We start from the raw sequence: 23,457 nt of genomic DNA, 5'->3' as shown, positions 1-23,457 counted from the left end.
ATAAAAAGGATGCTAACCTTTTCTCTGACGTATATAAAAAACATTTTTCCGGTTTATCACTTTTATCTTTATTATAGTAACTTTTGACATAACATAATTTTTACGAACTTGGACGGTCTTTCTTTTGAAATGTTTGAAATGTTTTTATGTGTTTTTCTTTGCTTTATGTTTAGAAAACCCTTTCCCTCCCTGAGATATATGCCCCTTTATTTCCTTTGTTCTTTTTCACCTTCAGTTTTTACACTTAACTCTTTAACAGTAATTTATTTTGGTATGCGGTATAAGGTAGAGATTGAATTCATTTCCCCCGTAAAGCTAGCTGCTTGCCGCAGCGGTATATCCGCCCCCCCCCCCCCCCCCCCCCCCCCACAGCACTGAAAAGAAGCGCTAGACAATTAGATGTACTCGGGTCTTTCCCTGGGCTTTTCCCTTGTTTAGACTCTCGAGACTCTGGTCTGAGGCAAGCAGTCATTCCGAGAGCCAAGGTTGAGAACGCCACGGTGGTGAGCCAGGGACCCTCCTCAGGATCACAGTGGGATGGCTCCTTAGGCTTCAGTGAACTCACGTTTGCTCTGCCTCTCCCTTCCCTTCCCCTCCTTTTCCTCTCGCTTCACCTCTCTCCTCCCATTAGCCTGTCTAGGCCTCTTAATAGTGAAAACAGCTGTCGTTCATTGAACGCGTGCTACATCACGGGCACTTTGCCTGCATTCCTCTTGTGCCAGCTCTGTCGTGTGGTCTGTTTCCTCATCTTTGCTCTACACCTGAACGACCGTAAAACGGGGACTCAGGCGCCCTGCATGAGGAGTAGGCGAGGGGGAGGGAGAGCTGCTTCGGACAGGCTCTCGCATTGCTCTCCCTCCCACCGGGCGCTTCCCTTTCCTCAGGTGGCTCTCTTCTCCATACACCCCCAAGGCAGTTCGTGAAAACACAGTACCCACAGAACAAAAGCTAAACATCTTAGCACTGCAGAAAACGCTCTTGACATCTGGCCCGGCCTTCCCCTTGGCCCCATCTCCTTCCCTTCTCCAACATGCATCGTTTAATTAGCCTATTATCGTCCCCACTTGGCAGATGTGGAACTGATGCACAGGGAAGTTAAGTGCTTTAACAAGGTCACACTTGGTATGTGACAGCTCTGGATGGAGAATCGGTGCCTTTTTACTGACAGCGGCTCAGGTCTGTTCCCCGAGCCTGTGGTGCCCTGCCCCCCCTGTCCTGTCTGCTCCAAGCGCCGTTGGGCATCCCGACCGCCTGGGGGACTTGTACCTGCTGCCACCCCTAGCTTGGAAGACACAGCCTCTGAGAGGCCTTTCCAGCTCTGCCATGTGAGCAGGACTGCATGTGGTTGTGGTCCAAGGGGGCCTTGCTGAGCAGGGGGGCCAGGGCCCAAGTCAGGGTGCACACTGCTCACTGGGCCATGGGCCGGACGAAGGAGTGCCTTTTTCTAAGTCACCTACCCAGAGGGGCGTCTCTGTGAGCTAGCGGTGGCCCTGAAGTTAAGCTGCGTCGTCGCAGTACCTTGATAACACGGTGTTAGACCACAACAGAGGCAGAAAGTGTCCCAGGTGTGAGGCTCATTTGGATGGGGAGGCAGCCCAGACAGGACAGAGTGCCAGTCCCGTCTGCCTTCTTCTGCTCCTGACCCTGAAAGTCACAGGCTTCCACCCGGGGGTTCTCTGGAAGGAAGGAGGGCATTGCCCCTCGGGGTCTGCCCCTCAGGTCGGAGGAGACCCCAGGAGCCTTCAAAGGGCCTGCCTGGGTGAGGAGTCCGTCCAGAGGTCAGAGTGACCATGCTAAGTGCCATCCTGACACGGCCCCTGGGGACGTGAATACGTCCATGGCGCAGTGACTGCTGAAAGCCATGCTGTGGCCTGGCCCAGTCGCAGAGCCGGTACCCTTCTAGTAATTACAATACCGACCCATATGTGAACACTGGGCATGCGCCAGGCACCGTGTTAGGTGTTCCAGTATAATATCTCGTCTAATCGTCACAGAAACAAGTATATGTGGTTACTCCCATCCCCCCAGGGAATAAACTGAGGCTGTGGGAGTTTGGATAACAGCCCTGGGTACTAAGGATTCAGACCTGAGTTCTCAGACTCCATAGCCTTGGCTCTTTCCATGAGGTTGCCTCTTAGCTCGCGATTTTACTCGAGGCCAGCAGTAAGTAGTGTCTTGTATTTTACCACTGGTAAATTCTCACCATTTTATTCATAGAATTTTCTCTTTGGTTAGCTCATTGGAACTTCACAACCACCCTGTGAGCTCCGCAGGCAGCAGTCGTCACTGCTTCACAGATGCTGAAACCCAGGCCCAGAGAGGACAAGTGCTTTGCCCAAGGCCATACAGCTTGTGTGTGGCCGAGCCTGAGTCTGGAATCAGCAGCTCCTGAGCAGTGAGGGGCCTGTGCCTGGCCGCCTGCCACGGGAGCGCACCAGTGGCCTGTGTCAGAGAGGAAACAGTGTGTTCCATTGTCACCAGTAGTGTGCTACGTCTAGTCTCGTTGCTAGTTTGTTGGGCCTAGAAGAGCCCGAGCTAGGCTCCTCCTGCAGCGACCGTCCTGAGGCCCCGAGGCCAAAACAGCCGCTGGCGTTTCTGATTGGCTGCTGATGAGTGTGCTGTGACCTTGAGCGGGTTCCTTGTCTCATCTTGGCTTCAGCCTCTCATCTGTAAGCGAGGAACGATTGATGGAAGCCTTCTCCAGCTTTAAAATATTATGATTTTCTGACATTTCAGGTGAAAAGAGTGGTCTCAGCAAAATAGGGAGGAAGTGTGGATCTCCACTCTGCCAGCTAGCATCAAGCCAGCTTAAGACCTGAGGGGTTCATTCTGGCAGGATTGTCAATGATTGATAATAATTTCCCAGGTTACCCACTCATCCCAAGGCTCTCTCTCCTGTCACCCTCCACCTCTTTCGTTCTCCAGTATCCTTAATAAAGTTCTCTGCATGCAATTTTAATTTTCCTGGTGAATAAGCTAATTAGTGTTCTACAAGAAAAGTGATAACTCTTCGGGGTTGGCAAGTTCTAGAAATCTACCTCAGACAGGCTCAGAGGACTGTATGAAAAAAGAGGTGTTAATGGGCCCAGTAAGCCCAGAGCCCAGGCAGGGGGGATCCAGGTGTGGAAATGGCACAGGAGAACCTGGCTTGCTTCATCATGCTTCATTCCCCTCGCTGGCTTCTTTCTTAGGCACGACGTCCGTGCGTGGTGGCTTTAGAGAGCCTCCAGCGACTCCTGTGTCATCTCCGTTCACTTAACAGCCCCAACAGACAGAGAGCTCTACCTCCCCAGTATTTCTAGAAGAGCCTCAGAATGGAAGCTCCTTAGTCTGCCCTGGGTGATGAGCCCATCTCCGACCCAATCCTGAGGCCTTGGGGATGGAGTTCTCTGGCCCAGACGGGGTCTCGAGCACACCTGGAGGCAGGGGGTTGGGCCCCATGCTCCTGGACTAAGAGGAGGGAGCAGCACCTGCCAAGCGATGGGTGGGCATAAACCACACTGCTCTCGAATAAGGAACGTTCATAGCATGCTTATATTATTTTAGAAATCGTTTTCACATAATTTTTTTTAACCTCAGTGTGACCTGATGAAATCCATAAAAGCGGGCATGGTTAGTATCACCGTTTATAACTAAGGAAACTGGCTTAGAGAGGTTTAAAGGGGGCACTAAATTACACAGGTAATAAGTGGCAGAGCTAAATCTCAAATTTGAGATTTCTACTTCAAGAGCTGCTACTCCATCTAAAATTATTCATTAGACCACTTTAATTACTGTTGCCTGTAATGAATTTCATAGAAACCAGATCATCAAAACCACTGTCTGCTGGGACCTGGAAATAGCTTCCATACATTGAGATTGTACCTGCTCTTGAGTGATCTGACCTTCTGGGTCACTGCACACACATCAGGCGTGTTGCTAAGAAGGCCCACTGAAAAGAGTCGCTTTCACCTAGATGCTAAAAGAAAAAAAAAAAGCCCTTTAGTTTTGTTTTACACTAGTAACAAACATCCTGGTGTGAAAATTAGAAAATGTAGAAAAGAAGAAAGTGAAAACCACTCATGATCCCATCACCCAGAATTGGCGAATGTTGACGTCTTGGCACATGTCTTTCTGGACGGTTTTCCCGTACGGGAAATACATAGAATGTGCTTTTATGAAAAATGGAATGACAGTGCCCAGGTCTCGGTGTTTCACTTGGCAGCGTCTTTCCACGCCCGCTGACAGGGCCCTCCGCCCCCAGTTGTAACGCTGGAATAGCATCCCGAGGAGGGCCAGGCTACCACGTGCTCAGTTAATGCCCTGCTGCCTGAGCACTGGACGGTTTTCAGTCTGTTGTTACCCTCTCTGTGCCATGATGGGAATCCTTGGAACCCCATCACCGTGAGCATCCTCATTGTGTCCGTAGGGTGCACTGCTAGGAGTGAAATTACAGGGTCAGAGTGTTTGGTTTTAAAGCTCTTCATTCATAATCCCCCCCCCCCCCCCCCGCCATTGTGGTCCCATCAGCGGCAGACTGAGTGCCTGTTTCCTGCACTCATCCAATCCTGGCGATCACCTTTAAATATATCCGCAGATTGTCCAGTTGGCAGTCCGAAAAATGTATCATTTTGTTGAATTTACATGTCTTTGATGACTCCTGAGGTTGACCATTAAAAAGTCATTTGTAATTATGCTGAAAGTTTCTTCCCTTGTGCCTCTGTTTTATACAAGTCTATTGTGAATTTTGTGAGTGTTTTTGTATTAACACTCACTCGAATAACTGGCTTGAGTGTTGCACTCACAGGGCAATTTTCAGTGATTTGACATTAACCAAAAGGGACATTTAAAGTGATCTTTCAAGGCCATTGGCTTGGTGCCTGTTTAAATTTCATGTCCCAAACAGGGAAGTCAGCTCATAATATTTCAGCTGACGCCGAGGGTCAAGCATGAGATTATGGCTACCCCAGAAGGCAGAAATGAAGTCCAGTGTGACCTTGATAAACTGGGGAAAGAGACTCACAAAAGTGATGAAATGTATGAGGGGAAAAGATGCAACTTGATCTGTTTAGGGAACAAACAGCCAGCCCGAGTGAGATGGAAAGGAAAAGCAAAAGCCTGGAGAATCCAGGCTGTCCAGGGCCCGGAGTTTCATCGGAGTGGCCTCCTGCTAGCCGCCAGATCACGTCCGGGGGGAGAGTGTAGGGTGAGGGCTGTGTTCGGCTCAGACCCTTCTGCATGAGTCAGGCATCAGCCAGCTTCTAGCCCGTGAATCTTGTTCACTTTTGCACAATTCACTCAGCAAATATTTGTTGTGTACCTACTCTGCTGATTTTGTGACCACTCTTAAAAGGCATGGGGAATCCAGACTTGCCACAAAAGAAGAATGACAAGGGGAGGGGTGGAGAATGAGGAATAATCCCAGTTGTTTGGCCCCAGGCAAAGAAGGCTGAATTGGAACAGCTGAGAAAATATGTAGGTTTTTATCCCGAGGGAGAGGCTTCCCACAATTTCCTCACTTAGATAAAACAGAAATGAGCTTCAGTTGTAAAGGGACTATTGAAGGTGGGTTTAAGGAATTTGGGGAGGAAAAAAAGCCGCCAAGATAGAATTGCCTCTTGAGGCACCTGGGTGGTCATCTGGGTGGCGTCGGACTTTAGCTCAGGTCATGATCTCGCAGTTCGTGGGTTTGAGTCTCTTGTCGGGCTCTGACCTGACAGCTCAGAGCCTGGAGCCTGGGTTCTGTGTCTCCCCCTCTTTCTGCCCCTCCCCGCTCATGCTCGCTTGCTCTCTCAAAAATAAATTTTAAAAAGCTAAAAAAATTTTAACTGAAAAAAAATGCCTAAGGAGACATATTCTTATTCTTGAAGAGACATATTCTTGAAGACGGTGACAGCCCATGTTACCTAGACTTAGTCGTCATCTGCTCAAGATGACCCCCCCGTGTCCCTTCTTGTGCTAGAACGCTAGTTCCTTCGCGTCCCATAGCAGGAACACCCCACCGCAGATACACTTGCAGCCAGCTGGGTGTGTGGAATGTAAGACCGCACCAGGGTTTTAAGAGAATGCTTTAGGGAGAAGAGCCTGCCTTCTGGGCGAGGTGATTTGAATGTTTTCTGTCATTTCACCTCAGCCTCAGCTTCCCAGAGGGATGGCGGGCTAGCCTGGAGGCCGGTCAGCCAGCCTCCTGGCCCCTGGCTGCAGAACTCTGAAGCTGTGCCTTGAGCTCACCCTGCCAACTAGTCTGCTGATTCAAGCCCAGCCTTAAAGAGATGGGCCTTGGCCCACAGTGTGGATGCCCCTGGGAGAGGTGATGCCGCTGCCGGTAGTTGGTTCCTCGCTGCGTCTGAAGCCAAGTCTGGGTGTCGTCCTAACTGAGCAGGCCGCCCACGAGCCTGAGTTTTACACCTTTACAACTGTGATAAGTGTAGCTTCACAACTGAGAGCAAGTGTCCTCCCCTCCCCCCCGTAAGCTTTTCTTTCCTCATCTGTGAAAGGCAGGCTGTGGACTCTCTGATCTTGCAGGGCCCCTGTGTCGTGTGAAATACCCCGAGTCTGTGTTTTGAAGGCCTGATTTCCCTCGGCTCCAGGGAAGATGTAGTTCCCAGTGGAAGCCACCAGGGGGTACTGCAGCTTCACAGACCTGGCACCCCGTGTTCTGGGAGGGAGATTCCTGAGGCTGGGGTGGGGGGGAGGGTTGGCTGAGGTCCCAGGGGGTCCTCTGCTATCTCACAGACAGTGAGGGGACTGAGCTACCTGTCTCCTGAGTGCCCTTGCAGCAGAGCCACTCCCTGACCTTCCATGCTTTGAGGTCAGGCCCCCTCTGGAGGGTCTGAGCTGTGGGGGACCTTTGGCATCTCTTCAGTGTCCCAGCTGTCTCTACCCTCCAGGGGATAGGGACAGGCTTTGCCTGGCTCTCGTGCCGTCTTGAACGTGTCTTCTGGGCATCTGTGTTTGTTCACACTCGGGTCCCCGTATGGGGAGTGTGGGGAGTGCTCTGTGGGTATGCTTTTGTCCCAGACAGGCTTTCAGCATTCATGGGACCCTCCTGTCCTGCCTCCCTGTGCTGAAGTAAATGGGATGGGCAGCCAAGCCTTGGGCACTAAGCAGGAGAGGCTCTCCCCGTGTGGAGTCACAGCTCTTGGTGACAGCAGTGGACAGGACTTGGGACGCACCACCTGTCACTGCACTGGGAGACCTGGGGCAGGGGGTGGAGGGGTGCCCGGAGCAGCCACCTGCCTTGCCTGGCCCATCGTGTCTCACCCGCTGTGGGGTGGCGCAGCTCCCTCCTCCATCGCTCTCCTTTTCCTGCCCCACCTCCCTGCTTTTCTTCTCTTCCTCCGTTGCCAGTCTACTCCCTTTTCCCTTCTCCAAGACCACTACTCCTGCTCCCTCTCCCAGGCCAGTGTCGCCAGGCCCGGGAAGCCTCTCCTTGGACACCTGAGTGGGAGAAGCACGTTCTGCCCTGTCCGCCAAGGCTGTTCCCCTCTTCGGGCACTGTGTTCCTTGCTCCTGGAGCCTTCAGAAGCTCCTGGTCCAGGTTGGCCTGCCCTGTCCCTTACCTTGTTTCATTCCCCTTCTGGTGGCTCCAGCATGTTCACTAGCCAGTAGTTAAAGGGATTTCTCTCTAACTCTGTATTTTAAAAAAATAATCCAAATTTACAGAAGACTTGCAAGAATAATTTCCGTATACCCTTCACTCAGATTCCCCCATTGTTAACGTCTTACCCAACATATACATGTATACTTACAGACACGCAGTTTTTTTCTAAACCATTTGATAGTAAGTTGTAGACATGATGCCCCTTTGCTGACTTTACATATTTCAGTGTATATTTCGTTTTTTTTTAAATTTTGCTTATTTATTTTAGGCAGCGGTGGGGAAGAGCTAATGGGGGAGGGGCAGAGGGAGAGAGAGAGAAAACCTCAAGCAGGTTCCACACTCAGCACAGAGTCTGACGTGGAGCTCGATCCCATAACCCTGGGATCATGACCTGAGCTGAAACCAAGAGTCGGACACTTAACCAAATGAGCCACCCAGGTGCCCTTTCAGTGTATGTATATTTTTTAACATTTTAAAGTTTTTAAAATTTATTTTGAGAGAGAGAGTGGGGGAGGGGCAGAGAGAGGGAAAGAGAGAATTCCAAGCAGGGTCTGCTGTGTCAGCATGAAGCCTGATGTGGGGCTTGAACCCACAAACTGTGAGATCACGACCTGAGCCGAAATCAAGAGCTGGATGCTCAACCGACTGAGCCACCCAGGTGCCCCTCAGTGTATATTTCTCAAGAATGGAGACATTCTCTTACAAAATCAGGGTACAATGACCATCAGGAAATTGGCATGGATACAATACTGTTATATAATTACAAACTTTAGACTTCCCATTCCCCACCCCCTGCCCAGTGTCCATTGTAGCAGAAGAAAACAAAATTATATTTTACAGTTCAGTATCCAGTCCAAGATCATGTACTGCATTTATTGTCATGACTCGTTACTTTTATTCTGGAAAGTTCTCCAGACTTTATTTATCTTTCATGACCTTAACATTTTTGAATGAGATAGGCTTAGGCTAGTTATTTTGTAGAATACCTCTCAGTTTTGTCTAGTGTTTCCCCATGAATACATTCAGGTTCTGTATTTTTGACAGGAATGTCATACAAGTGCTGTTCTCTTTCTCAGTGAATCTTGGTGCTGCTCTTGGACAAAGGATGGTTTCTTTACTTTTTTTTTTTTAAACTTGATTTTTTTTGAGCGAGAAAGTGGTCACGCATGCGATAGTGCGGGAGGGGCAGAGAGAGAGTCTCTCAAGCAGGTCCTGCACAGTCAGGGGCTCGATCCCAACAACTGTGAGATCGTGACCTGAGCCACAGTCCAGAGTCAGATGCTTAACCAACTGAGCCACCCAGGCGCCCCTTTACTTGTTATTCTATGTTCATATTTGGATCCAGTCCCCCTGCCCACTCTTCCTGGCATCCTCCTTTCCATCCCACCAGGGTCGGTCCCACACCTGCTCCCATTCCACTTCCCTCCACACCTTCTTTGGTTCATAATCTGTGTCCCCACAGGGTCTCCCCTTAAATTCTTGTTTCTGTGTAAGAGACATTTCTCATACTCAGATCATATCTAGATTTGTCAGGAAACCGTCAATCCTTTCCTGTCCTGCCCTCTTCCCAGGATTCTCCTTGACTAATTTATCACTCAGGCGCTTCTCTTACTCCTCGTCTTGTGGAGCAGACTTCCAAAATGGTGCCACTTTTCCTATTATGATCTTATAGTATGTAAATTTAATGATAATAACGGGGAGGAGGTAGAGGAATAGCCCAAGTGACTCAGGTATTCCGCTGTGCAGTGTGGGCTGTGCCCAGGCTTTATCTCAGTGCATCCTGACCACAGCCCTGTGTGTCAGGTACTACTGTTGTTTTATAGATAAGGAAGAGGAGACACATGGAGGTCAAGTGCATGTCCAAGGCCACACTGCTGATAAGCAGCGGGAACTGAGATCGCAGAGTAAAAGAAGAAGGAATAATTTTGGAAGGGGAGAGGTGGTAAAAAAAAAAAAAAAAAAAAAAAAAAAAAAGGTAGAAAACAAGCCTGCTGAGTCCAAGCACAAGGGTGCATTATTTAGTGATTTGTCAAGTCACCAGAGATGAGAGGGCTGGAGAGAGCAAAGGCTTGGTGGAAGATGTAGATTTGGGAGTCTTTAGCATGGAGGCCATAGAGAAAGTCTTTGGAATCAGTAACTCACTGAGAAAGAAGTGTGGAGATGATGAGTCAAGGGCTGGCTGTGTGGGAGTAATCACACGGAGGGAGCCGGGGAGGAGCTAGTGAAGGAGTAGTCCACACCTTCAGAGGCGCTTCTCTCTCCCTAAATGGACAGGTCCTGGGTTCAGGAGGCAGAAGGTGCTAGTCAAGAGTTCAGCAAACACACATTGCTCTCTTCTCTGCACTGGGCCAGGCACTGTGTTAGGTGCTGGGAACACAGGGGTGAAGAAAATCCCCTTGCTTGGCAATCAGAGTTCGTGGTTTCGTAAATCCTGTATTATTCTTATTTGGGACTGTAGAGGAGTTGTTTTTAATGTCACTGGTGTATGAGACACATTTATCAAAACTATCTCCAAAGCGTTGAATATCAGCGCCAGGAAGAACCTTAGAAATCAGATATGCCAGTATCCGTTCGTCTCATGAAAAACTGAAGCCCAGAGAAGCCCAGGGACTGACCATTGCTCAGACAAATCAGTTGGTGGCTGACTCTTCTGGCTTCCAGGCCCCATCACCCACAGCATGACGGCTGTTATTGTCCAGTTTAGTTGAGGGAATTCTGTTGGGAGCCAGGCTGCCTTTGGAGGAATAGAGAGCTCGACTTTTGGAAAGTCCACATCAAATGAGTAGAGGGATCGTTTTGGTCAGCTTGCCCTCTTGGGAACTCCCCCAGCCCAGGGGGATTCTGCTGGAGTGCACCACCATCCACCGCATCCCCAGCATATTCTAGGCTTTCCTGAGCCTACTGACTATTTCAAGTGCTTCTTGAGGGTTTCCAGGGCACTTGGCCTCTAGACTTCGCCATTTCTGCTGAGGGCACGGCTGCCCCCACAGTCAGCCAGAGTGCCCCCTTCTTCCTGTTAGTCAGCCAGTGCACACAGGTTATCAAGTCTGCTTTGGGGCCAGCTCTTGAATCTGTTCTCTCGTCAGTCTCAATGTCATTACCTGTGTTCATCTCTCCTGGAACGTGCAGCAAGCTCCCCAACTCTTTTCTCTGCTTTCATTCATCCCCTCTTTCATCAAATTCTTACACATTGCTGTCAGAGCAGTCTCCTGACCATAAAATTTCATGATGTAAGGGATTTTATATGTCCATTTCCCCAGAAGCCATCTGACATGCTACTATATCATTTTCCTGTCAGGTGGCCATCTAGGCCATTTCAATAGGTTTTTATGCATTGCATTTCGATTTTAAACAGAGATATTACAAAATGCTTACTTATATTGAACTAAAATATTTTTATTCTTTTATATACTTGTTTTATGGGCATAATTTCTTCTTGAGTCTCTCTAGAGGTGTTAATATGACATTTTTATAAGTTCTCTTTTGTTTTCTGGGTTAACTCTTCTCTCAGAGGTGGGTTGCTTTTCTTTCTCTCCTTCATGCTTTGTCATGAGCCTGGCTTTCCTCTAATGTCCTGTGAATCTTGATCGTTTGTTCATATTTATAAAGGTGATACTAGACTGTTCAGTATTAGAGGCTGGTGTCTGGCTCCTCAGTGTTCTGTGGTCTCTGTTCCATGAGCACACCTCCCCTCTAAGTGCCATGACTGACTGTTTTGTGTGGGGAATAGGTAAGTTTCCCTGCAGACTGTGAGGAGTGGAAGATATCCAGTTACCAGTCTCTTTGACTCAAAAAGAGTATACTTAACAAAAGTGGGGTGGGTAGAATATTCTAATTGTTCAGTAAAAATTTTTTCTAATGTTTATTTATTTTTGAAGGAGAGAGAGAGTGCAGGCAGGGGGAGACACAAAATCTAAAGCAGGCTCCAGGCTCTGAGCTGTCAGCACAGAGCCCAGTGTGGGGCTCAAACCCATGAACTGTGAAATCATGACCTGAGCCCAAGTGGGACGCTTAACTGACTGAGCCACCTGGGCACCCCTCTAATTATTTATTTAAATATCATAGTGGGCTTTCAAATATCACTAAGATCATTCAGCTAAAAATCATAATTTTTCTTATAGGGAGTCGATTTTCCTTTTGTAGTAATTTTCAGAGCCCTGTGATTCCATGTTCTTATGTGAATGCTTGTTCTCTAGGCCTGCTGCACAGTTTCCCTTCAGAGATTTATTTTCATGACTTCCTCTTATGTTTTTTGATTCCCAGTCTTCCTTAGACTTCATGGAGAACTTCCTGAAATACTTCTCCCAGAATCCGTGGATTCTCAAACCTTTAAGTCTTTGCATATATGAAAATGTCTGTATGTTGTGATCACACTTCATTGATAGTTTAGTTGGGTATAAAATTCCAGGTTCAAAATAAACTTCCCTCAGAATTTGGGATGCATTTTCAATTTCCTTCCTGCAGTCTAGCATTATGAATTAGAAGCTTGATGATAATTTGATAATCTCTTTATTGTTACTTTATGTGTTCTTCTTCTGAGAGCTTTTAGAATCTTGTCTTGTTCCTTAGAATTCTGAAATGTCATGAGAATAAAGCTAGGTGTGAGTCTCTTATCATTCACCTCAATTATATATACTTTCAATGTAAAGACTCCTGCTGCCAGGCCTGGGAAATTTCTTCTTTGTTTGACTCCTTATGCTCTCTATTTTAAGGTTCTTGTCTGTTTGGAAATTGTATTAGATATTATACCTCTTGCACTGGTCATCTGTATCTTTTAACTTTTCTTTCTTGTCCTTTTGCTTTGGAGACTTTTTCTTGACATTTTATTCCAACTACTCTATTGAATTTTTACATTTCAAGAATTTAATTTCAGTTTCTACAAATTTTTTATTTTTTAGAGATTACTTGATTTTATTATTTGTTCTCATTTTGGGGATGCAATATCTTTGGGTCTCTCTGAGGTTCTAACTGGAATTTAAAAATTATCTTCAATTCCATGAATTTTCTTTGTTGTGTGTCCTTGCTGCTCCCATAGTTGTTTTGTCTCCTTAATTCTGTTGGGAAGAGACCCTCCCTCCACCACTATCTTTCCCTGTTGTTTGTCTTGGCTGAGGGGTTATCTGTTCGTTGGTCTCATCTGCTTTCCATGTTCCCAGAAATGTATCTAAATCTTTCAAAATTTAATCTTACAGTTGAAAAGCCATTCTCTGATTTGATAGACATTTTGGAGGAGGAGGCCCAGTTCGCCACTTTAAACTATTACCACCTCTCTCATGTCTAAAGAGTATTTTAAAACGGTCTTAGATATTTTTTATTTGTAACAAAATGGCAGCCAATAAAAGCTGCTACCTAGAAATACCTTCCAGTGTTTTAAAGGAATTTTTAACAGAACTGGCTCATGATTTTTATATGTCATTACCCTGAAGGGGCCTAGGCTTCACTGAAAAGCCAGAACACGTCCTGTCATCCAGGAAGCCTCCTAAGTTCTGCACTTCAAGATGTGATTCCCAGGAATAGCAGCGAGGGTAAAAAGTCCCACTGTCACTGCCAACAGCGACCCTGTCAGTTCTGGGAGGCTCTGGGCTCAGCCGCTGGACTCTCTCGAGCTCTCCTGGCATCTTTTTTATTTCCCAGCCAAGGCCTACATCTCAGCAAAAGAGCACAGTTTAGGAGCAATGGCCATGATCTCTGCATTTCATCTTTTCCTGTGATCAGAGGGTTCTCAGACGTCATTCAATGGTTTTACCAAGAGGACCCCCATAACAACCCATTAGTAAAGAGATTTAAAGGGAAACTTTTTTTCTTTAACAAAGATTTAATTTAATTTAATTTAATTTAATTTAATTTAATTTAATTTAATTTAAGAGAGAGGGAGGGAGGGGCAGAGAGAGGGAGAGAGAGAATCCCAAGCAGTCTCTCTGCTGCCAGCACAGAGCTCCATGCAGGGCTCTAACTCATGAACCACGAGATCATGACCTGAGCCAGAACCAAAAGTTAGATGCTTAACTGACTGGGCCACCCAAGTGCCCCTTTTTAAAAAACATTTAAAAAAAAATTAAAGTTTATTTATTTTGATGGGGGAGGGAACCTTTTCTAATGGGTTGTCTGAGTCTTCTTGGTGAAATCTTCAGACAAGGAAACAAACCCATTATAAGAATGATAGAGAAGATGTTAACTTCTTGTCGTGGACTGTTTACGAGAGCTGTCTCCAAGGGGTGCGATCATACAAGCTATCTTTCTACTGTTCACATTCTTGTATTCATAGAATTTTAGTGGCAGATTTGTGTCATTTGTATCATCATGAAAGAAACAGGGACCAGCTTGGCCCTTGTCTCCTCCACAGTCTGCCCCCCCGAACCCCCACCATCCAGCCTTGTTTCCCACTCCTTTCCAATATGACCGGTAGTCCAACTCCCCACTGTCCCCCTGTGGGTCTCATAGTTCCTTTCTATCATCTGCTCAGCGAACACTGAACACCTCAGTGATGGATGATGAAACTAGCGAATGAGGTTTCTGTCTCTGTCCATAGACTACGTCTTTCCAGACTTGACGGAGAAGGCGGGTCCCATAGAAGACACCAGCCAAGGCCAGGAGGTGCCGAGCCCGCCCTCACCCTTGCCCAAGATGAACCTGGTGGAGCCACCCTGGCATATGGCTCCTGGAGAAGAGGAGGAGGACGAGGAGGACGAGGAGGAGGAGGAGGAGGAAAGGGAGAAGGAGGAGGTAGAGAAGGAAGAGGAAGAGGAAGAAGAGGAGGAGCTGCTGCCTGTGAACGGATCCCAAGAAGAAGCCCAAACTCAGGGCCATGGCTTTTCTCCCACCGGCGGCAGCAGGGTGCCAGGGGTTGCCAAGCACAGGCACGAAGAATCTGGGGAACAGGCCTCCTCGGGTGTGGAGGTGGGCAGCAGCATGGAGCCCAGCCTGTCACCGTCCGCAGTCACCCCGAGCACAGTGACCCCGGGGGGGCAGGACTTCGTCAGCCAGGAGACGGGGGGCATGACGCTGCCGGCCACGGGGCGTGGGGTGGAGTTTGAGGCTCCTCAGGAGGCAAGCGAGGAGGCTACCGTGGGAGCAGCGGGGTTGGCTGGCAAGCAAGCGGAGGTGCCGTCCTTAGCCTCGTTCCCTCAGACAGAAGCTCCCAGTGGGGCCGAGACCCCAGCTGAAGACCCCCTTTACCCTGGAGCCTCCACCTCTCTCCCGCTGGCCCCCCGAGACGCGGAACTGACACCTGCCTCTGCCACCTTGGGGCAAGAAGACCTCAGCCAGCAGCCCCAGGAAGGACAGGCCACCGAAGCCCAGTCCAGAATACCCTGGGATTCTACTCAGGTAAAGTGAGGGCACTCGAGGGCCACGCGGCTGCACCTTTCTCTGAGGAGCCTGGTCATCCCCAGGTGCACAGGGGGGGATGGGAGGGTGTGCCAGGCTGAGGTGGGCGGCCCCTCTCTGGCGGGACTTTTGGGATGCACACCCACACTTCCATGCAAAAGTAAAAAGCCTTGGGAGAGCTCAGCTCCCTCGGCCTGGCCTTGTTCAGTGCTACCGCTGGCCTTTCCCACTGCCTGACCTGTGCCCTTCACCCCCTCTCCGCATCCACCCCTGCTCTCCTCACCTCAACCGGCCCCAGCCCACACACCCAGGCCGGCTCCCTCCACTAGGCGGAAGGGGAGGGAGTCCCACTGTGTCAGGCCGTGCATCAGGCCTGCAGGCCTGTTTCCTGTTGGGCCGACAGAACACTAAACCCCTACAGGGTTGCCATCGAGAGTCTGTGGCTCTGGCAAGCCCTGTGCTGTCAGGCCCCTCCTCTCGCTGAAGACATCCTCCGTGGGGTCCCTGGACACATCTGGGCTTGTGAGTCTTGGGCCGGAGTCTGGGCACGGCGCCTTGCAGAGGCTGTCAGCTCCCTCCAAGCTGCCGCAAACCTGTACCTGGCCTTCACCTTCCAGCATCTCTAAGAGTTTCTCTGGATGCCTTTCCTCGTGCCTTTGTAACCGTCACCCTTCTTTCTGTTTCCTTGTGCAGGTGATCTGCAAAGACTGGAGCAATCTGGCGGGGAAAAACTACATCATTCTGAACATGACAGAGAACATAGACTGTGTGAGTGCCGAGCTAGGCGGGGGCCGCAAGGAAGGATGGAGGCGGGCGGGCGCACGGGGGATGGGAGGGGGGCTTAGCCTGTCAGTCACGGGGGCCAGCCTAACCCAGGGGGTGAACCAGCACCCACCCATGTCTAAAAGAGGAGCGCCTGTATATTTTTGAGTTTCTAGAGGCTCTTTTATTCTCGCCCTACTCCGTTTTTAATTTCAGGGGGTTGTTTTGTTCACATGTGCGATGCCATATCTCCTGGAGGATATTGGAACTGTTTTTAAAAAGTTGCTTTCCTTATTTGTTACTGTTGGCCTTGGTTTTCTCACGTGCATTTGCTCCTCAGATGCCTGGTAGGTTTGTTCAGAGCTATTTAAGGAGGGCCATCAAAAAGCCAGTTGGAAGCTTTGAGCTTAGGATTGGGGTTTGCTAACTGTGGTTTCTCAGGAGGGTGGACTGGCTGGGCCATTTTATTAGACAATTTCTAATGTTAACATTTTTAGGTCCTTCCTCTTTGGGCAATTAGATTCTTTGAAAAAGGGACATCGGTCCTACTGGGAGCGTAAAGGGCTAGTTGCCGGTGTTCTGAGAGCCAGGGTGGGGAGACGGGTGGGTGTCTCGGTGTCAGAACACATGTACATAGATAAATTCATTTACCACCCCCCCACCCCCCCCCACCCCCGCTTTGCAGTGTGAGCCCCCTCCCTCAGTTGTGCCCCGTGACCTCTGGGTCAGAGAGCCTCTGTTTTAACCCTCTTTGAAGAATCAATTCCCAGTCTTCTGCCAGGGAGTGGGGACATTTGTCAGCTGTGCAGTGTTGGGGAGAGGAATTAGGGATCCAGCCACTTCTTAAACAGACTTTCAAACAGTTTTCCTATTTTTAGAATCACGTTCATCCCCTCTTCCAAAGGTAACCAGCACTGCCTATTTGAGAACGTTTTAGTTGGGAGTTTGACAGTCGAAGTGTGACTGCTTCTCAGCTTGGTCCCTTTTGGCTTAGGATTCAGCTCTTTGGGGCCTGCTAGACCAGGAGAATGTAGCTCCTCCGTAGGCCTCCGGGGCCAGACGCTCACGCTCTTGTCTCCTTTTCAGTTTTGTTTTGTTCTTGTCTTTGTGGGTTGTTTTTTTCTTTTTAATGTTTATTTATTTTCGAGAGAGAGACAGAGCGTGAGCAGGGAAGGAACAGAGAGAGAGAGGGAGACACAGAGTCGGAAGCAGGCCTCAGGCTCTTAGCTGTCAGCACAGAGCCTGACGCGGGGCTCGAACTCACGGACTGTGAGATCATGACCTGAGCCGAAGTCAGACATTTAACCAACTGAGCCACCCAGGCGCCCCTTGTCATTGTGGTTTTTGACCTTTACTATCATTTAGTGGATTTAGGGGAGAAGGTAAAGTGTATGCGACGCGTGTGTTTATTAATTCAAGAGTGATCCATGAGGTTTTCTTTTTTCCGTTATAAGTAATGAACAAGTGGATTTTTAACACTGTTGATGTTTTTTGAGCTGTTGCAGTGATGATTCTTATTGATGCCCGTCCCTGGCCATTGAGAGCCTCTTTGAGGTGGCTTCTTTTTGACCAACCTGTTAGTGTTTGATAGTTTCCTGGTTTTCTGGTATAATACAATGTGCCAGGCTCATCTCGTACTTTCCCTCCCTAGACATGAAATCAACATTTATCTAAGCCCTCATTCGTTTTATTGAAATACGGTACTTAGAGACCACAGTATGGGCACTTGAGGCCATTAAATTTTGTGTGTGCATATTTGAATAATAAAGTCTAAAGATAATGTCTCTCCTCTTTCCAAACAACACATACATATATAAAAATGCTTCCTTTTTTTTTTCAATATTTTTAAAGTTTTATTTATTTATTTTGAGAGAGACCGAGACAGCACAAGTGGGGAAGGGGCAGAGAGAGAGAGAATCCCAAGCAGACTCTGCTCTGTCTGCGCAGAAACTGATGCAGGGCTCGAACTCATGAAGCTGCAAGGTCATGACTTGAGCCGAAACCAAGAGTCGAATGCTTCACCGACTGAGCCACCCAGGCACCCCAGTGATGGATATTTTCATTGTGGTAAAAAAAAAAAATCTAACGTAAAATTTACCATCTTAACCATTTTTAGGGTACTGCGGTGTTAAGTACGTTACCACTGTTGTGAAACAGATCTCCAGAGTGTTTCATCTCGCAAAACTAAACTCTGTCCCCGTTAACCACTCTCCCAGACCCCCAGCAACCACCACCCTACTTTTTGTCTCTAAGAAATTGACTAAGTGTGTCTTATAAGTGGAATCATACAGTACTTGTCCTTCTGTGACTGGCTTGTTTCTCTCAGCAGAATGTTCTCAAGGTCCATTCATGTTGTAGCCTGTGTCAGAATTTCCTTCCTTTCTGAGTCTGAATAACATTCCATGGTATGTATAGACCACGTTTGGTTTATCCGTTCATCCGCCAGTTGATATTTGGGTAGCTCCCCCATCTTGGCTACTGTGAATAATGCCGCTGTGATCATGAGTATACAAATATCTCTTTGAGACCCTGTTTTCAATGATTTGGGGTATATATATATATACCCAGAAATGGAATTGCTGGATCATATGGTGACTCTATTTTTGATTTCTTAAGAAACCTTGGTACTGTCTTCCATAGTGACTGAACCATTTTACGTTCCCACCAGCAGTGGACAAATGTTCCAGTTTCTCCACATCGTCACCAACACTTGTTTTCTGTTTTGTTTTTTTAAGTGTATTTATTTTGAGAGAGAGGGAGAGAGAGAGAGAGAGAGAGAACAAGAATGGGAGAGGGGCAGAGAGAGAGAGAGAGCACAGAGCACAGAGCCTGACGCAGGGTTCAAACTCATCAACCGTGAGATCATGACCTGAGCCGAAACCAAGAGTTGGATGCTCAACTGACTGAGCATCTGATGCTCAACTGACTCAGACCTTCCCTGTTTTCTGTTTCTTTCTTTCTTTCTTTTTATTTTTTTGAATAGGGGCCATCCTTTTTTAAATTTTTTAACTGTTTATTTATTTTTGAGAGAGAGAAAGACAGAGCACAAGCAGGGGAGGAGCAGAGACAGGGGGAGATACAGAATCTGAAGTAGGCTCCAGGCTCCACACTGTCAGCACAGAGCCTGACACAGGGTTCGAACTCACCAACCGTGAGATCATGACCTGAGCTGAAGTCAGATGCTTTACTGACTGAGCCACCCAGGCGCCCCTCAATAGTGGCCATCCTAATGGGTGTGAGGTAGAATTTCATTATGGGTTTGATTTTCATTTCTCTGATGATGACTGTTATTGAGCATTAGTCACTATTATTAACAGTGCTTGTTTGCTTTATCAATATATTTATTCGTTTCTTTGCTTGCACGTCTTTTCACATCCCCATTCCTTTCTTCTGAATTTAACCACCTTCTTCCTGAAATATACCCGTTAGCAGCTCTTTCTGCAAGGACATATCTCTGTCGGCCTTCATTAGTGTGAGGAACGTCTTTAATTTTCTCCTGTTCTTTTTTTATAGCTTTTTATTTTGAGATAACCTCAGAAGACTTATACAAAGAAATCCCATGTATCTTTCAGCCAGATTTACCACCTCTTAACATTTTTTCAAACCATTTGAGAGTAAGTTGATGGCATTGTTGCCTTTTGTCCTTCCCTCTCAATACCTGAGTATGTGTGTCTTCAGAGCAAGTCTGGTCCTTCAGCTCACCACAGCACAACTATCAAAATCGGGGCGTTAACACTGACTGATGCACAAGTATAATTTGTAGACCTTTCTTAGATTTCACCAGGGGTCCAGGGTATCACCCGGAACAAGGCATTGCGTTTAATTTTCATGTTTTAGTCTTTAATCTGGAATGAAACGTCAAGGGTTCAATGAAAAGTAATTGGAGTCATGCACGTAAAAATGATGGAGCTCTACAGAGAACACATCCTGAGAAAAAGATAGGGAGGAAAGTGCTGACAGCCTCTCAGAGAAAGTCTTGCAAGGTAAAGCCTCAGTGTCAGGAATTTGATCCGCAAGATTGCGAAATAAGCAGTGTAGACGTACAGCTTCTTTTACGTGACCTACAATATCACAGATGGTCCACGCAGAGGCAACTAGAAAGGAGCCTGTGGAGAAAAATCCAAGAGAGGAAGCAGAAGGATGAAGTAGTAAACTGAGAGGTACGGTCTTTGGGTTCTGGAAGGCAAAAGAAAATCCTTGGTAGTGGTGCAGGGAACTGACCTGTTGCTCTGCACAACAGAAAGAAGCCTCGAGGCACCAGGACGAGAGGTGTTGGGGGGGGTGGTACCAACCATCCTTCGGTGAGGGCCCTGAAAGAGCTCTTCAGCACAAAGGACTGGATTGCGAAGGCCTAGAGACAGAAACGGCTGGAGAGGAGTTGATCCTGTGTCTGAGGCCCTTGAGTTGCTGAGTGCACACCACGGACGTACTTACTAGATGTTTCAGGCTGTCTTGTACTCTCTCTGCCCTACCCTGGAATTGGCCCTTTCTTCAGGGAGCCCTGGTTCCTTTTGAAGAGGAAAGGTATTCAGAAACAAGATCCGGGCTCCCAGTGTGCTCATGGCTACTGGGGTATCATTGCTTCTTGGCCTTTTTAGAGGCCCTGAGAGAGAATTATCTGTATTTTTTCTCTGTAGACACAGATACACATACATAATACATGTGCACATGTACATATGTGTTTACTTCTGTATTCACACATATTTACAGTGATAACTTCGATTGCTTACCGTCCCAATGTTCCAGTTCTAATCCAGGACCACTGGCTCTTCCCAGCCTTCTTCTGTTCCACAGAAGTATCTTCCTTCACCGACGGAAACCTCACTCCCAACATCCCCAATGTACGTACTCATTTCTTCAGTTCTAGAATACACAAGCGGTTGCAGGATTTTTAACCCACGCTGATGCAAAAGCAAACCTGCTGATAAGTAAACTTCAGTGTCTGCTTGCAAGTTTCTTTGGTCTTTGGATGATTCCGAAATTAATTTAGTTTTTTTCCCCCTTTTGGTGTAGTTATACATTTGAAATGTGATTAGGTTTCTTTGTTTCTGTTTGTATTCAATTTTGGATCCCCCATCCTTGTTGATTTAATTGTATTTTTGAGTATGTAAAGCATTAATGTGGTTCTAAACATCTAAGGGACACAAAAATGTATGCTTAGAGAAACCCCCCTCTCCGCCATTACCTCTTGCCTTCATTCCCACCCACTCCTTCTAGGTGACCAATCTCATTAGTTTCTAGTTATCCTTCCTTGGTTTCTTTTTATAGAAATAAACAGATAGATGTAGAATTTTTTCCATTTTTTCTTGCAGGGAAGGTAGCAGAGTATTCATATTTTTATTAGCTTGATAGGGCTGTAATAACAGAGTACTACACTGGATGGCTTAAACACATAAATTTATTCCTTCACTATTCTGGAGGCTGGAAGTCCAAGATTAAGGTGCTGGCAGGATTGGTTTCTCCTGAAGTCTCTCTACTTGGCTAGCAGATGGCCGTCTTCTCCCTGTGTTTTCACACAGTTTTCCCTCTGTGTGTGTCTGTGTCCTCAATCTCCTCCTCGTGTAAAGTCACTATCGGATTGGATAGGGCCACCCTAATGACCTCATTTTAACTTAATTACCTCTGGAAACACCCTGTCTCCAAACACAGTCACATTCTGAGGTACCGGGCATTAGGACTTCAACATATGAATTTGTTGGGGGGGGGGGCGGTGGACACAACTCAATCTATAACATTATTTTTTTGCATTTTACTTTTCTTGCTTAACAGTATATTCTGGAAACCACTTTATGTTAGCCCACGGAGATTATTCTCAATCATTTTATTTTTACAACTGAATAATACTCCGTTATGTATGTGTATTATACATTATTCATTAAATTTCCCTTGTGTGGGCATCTGGGTGGTTTCCAGTATTCTGCAATTACTTACAAGGCTGCCTTGACTAACCTTGTATGTATTTTTGTGCTGTTGGGATGTATCTTCAGAGTAAATTCCCAGAAGTGGGATTGCACATGCAGTTTGATACATATTACCAATTTCCCATTTCTCTCTCATTCTTGTTACAAGTTTATTGGGCCTTATTTTTCTGTCTACTACGTCTCTTAACACTTTCATGGTTTCTCTCTTTAAAATATCTCTGATGCATTCTTCTTTTTCCATTTTATTTATTTTGGAGAGAGTGAGAGCATGGCTGGGGAGAGGGACAGAGGGGGAGAGAGAGAGAGAATCCCAAGCTGGCTCCGTGTTTAGTGCAGAGCCCAGTGCGGGGCTCCATCCCATGACCTGAGCTGAAATCAAGAGTCAGACACCCAACCGACTTAGCCACCCTGGCGCCCCTCCCTGATGCATTCTGAGTGATTTCCTAGCTCTATCTTCCAAATTAATAACTCTCTTCCAGCAGTGTCTAGTCTTCTGTTTGATCCATCCATTGAATCTTTAATATAGATAACTGTTCTGTATGTTAAGAATTTCTCCTTGGTTCCAAATCCCTCCCTTTGTTCTTCATTTTGTTCCCTTCTTTCAGTATGGCTTCTGTTCCTTCATTTTCTGAATTGTTGTAAGTATATTAATTTTGTGATTTCTTTCCTTTTGTTTTAGTAACACGGCATCCTGGGATGTCGGTTCTGCTTGTGGCTTTGTATTTTACTCTCTTTCTGGGTCACCATTTATTATTGTGATCTCCTCTTCAACCCTGGGTTGTGAAAGAGTTCCAACAAAGTGGTTTCAGGGAGACTGTGGGAGTTCCAGGGGCCCCGGGTCACTTTCATCTTAGTTCTTGGCTTGGATCTTTATAACACAAAGAACTTCACATTTGGACTCCACACCCCGGTGAAGTACAAGCCTGTTTGTTTTTTTTTTTAATGTTTTTTATTTATTTTTGAGAGAGACAGTGCATGAGTAAGTGAGGGGAGGGGCAGAGAGAGAGGGAAAGAGAGAATCTCAAGCAGGCTCCGCACTGTCATTGCAGAGCCCGACATGGGGTTCCATCTCACGAATGGTGACATCATGACCTGAGCCAAAGTCAGGAGTTGGAGGCTTAACCGACAGCCTCCCTGGTGCCTCAAGCCTGAGTGTTTAAGTGATCTTGGATGACCTTTTTCCCTTACTCATGGACATGGGCAGACAGCCTGTACAGTTCCTCCAACTTGGGAATGTTTCTGAGTCCCCATTTCACCAAAAGGGTTGCTCTTTGGGGACTTCGGACTCCATCCTGGTGCTCTGCTCTAGTTCTTCATCTCTCACATGCGCCAAGAGTACGTGGACATTGAAAGCCAAGTGTCCAGGTCCAGGGTCCTCTATCTGGGCCCCAGACCCCCAGGAGTTGATGCTGTGGCTTCCGCACCTGCTCACTCTTCTGGCTTTGAGTGCCCTCTGTTTCTGCCGTGGTTTTTTCCAGCATTTCTCCATGTTTGTAGCAAGGTGGGAGAGCAGGACGTTCATCAGTTCTGACTGCTGTGTTGCCACAAGTCAAAATGATCTGATGGCCAGGGCATGTGTCCCTTTCTGTTTGCCGTAAGGACCATTTGGAGTTGCATATAGCTTTAGGGCATTGGAAATGGGTGCTTGGATGGTAGCAGAGGATCTGGAGTCCCTACTGTGGGAGAAACGGTGTGACGTACAGGAAGGACCATCCACCCAGGAGTCAGCAGGGAAGATAGCTTACACCCACATGTGTATTGCCCTTAAGAAAAGCTCCAATGCCTTACAGTATACATCCAGAAAAGTGCACAGATCATAAGTGTGCAGCTTGTTGGACTGTCACAAAGGGACCACGCTCACATAAA

General features: G+C 47.2%; 1 protein-coding gene across 2 annotated transcripts in view; it reads left to right on the top strand.

The window, feature by feature from the left end:
* Positions 1 to 23,457, top strand: part of PODXL2 (podocalyxin like 2) — a 39,934-nt gene that overhangs the window by 8,679 nt on the left and 7,798 nt on the right. For both annotated transcript variants that reach the window (XM_023250087.2, XM_045052043.1), the window contains exons 3-4: positions 14,112 to 14,908; positions 15,602 to 15,676. In XM_023250087.2, coding sequence (XP_023105855.2) covers positions 14,112 to 14,908; positions 15,602 to 15,676 — 872 coding nt within the window. The remainder of the gene's footprint in view (positions 1 to 14,111; positions 14,909 to 15,601; positions 15,677 to 23,457) is intronic.

The sequence above is a fragment of the Felis catus genome, chromosome A2 (genome assembly GCF_018350175.1).
Source record: "Felis catus isolate Fca126 chromosome A2, F.catus_Fca126_mat1.0, whole genome shotgun sequence".
In the NCBI taxonomy this organism is placed as follows: Eukaryota; Metazoa; Chordata; class Mammalia; order Carnivora; family Felidae; genus Felis; species Felis catus.
This window is presented reverse-complemented; position numbering and strand designations above follow the sequence as displayed.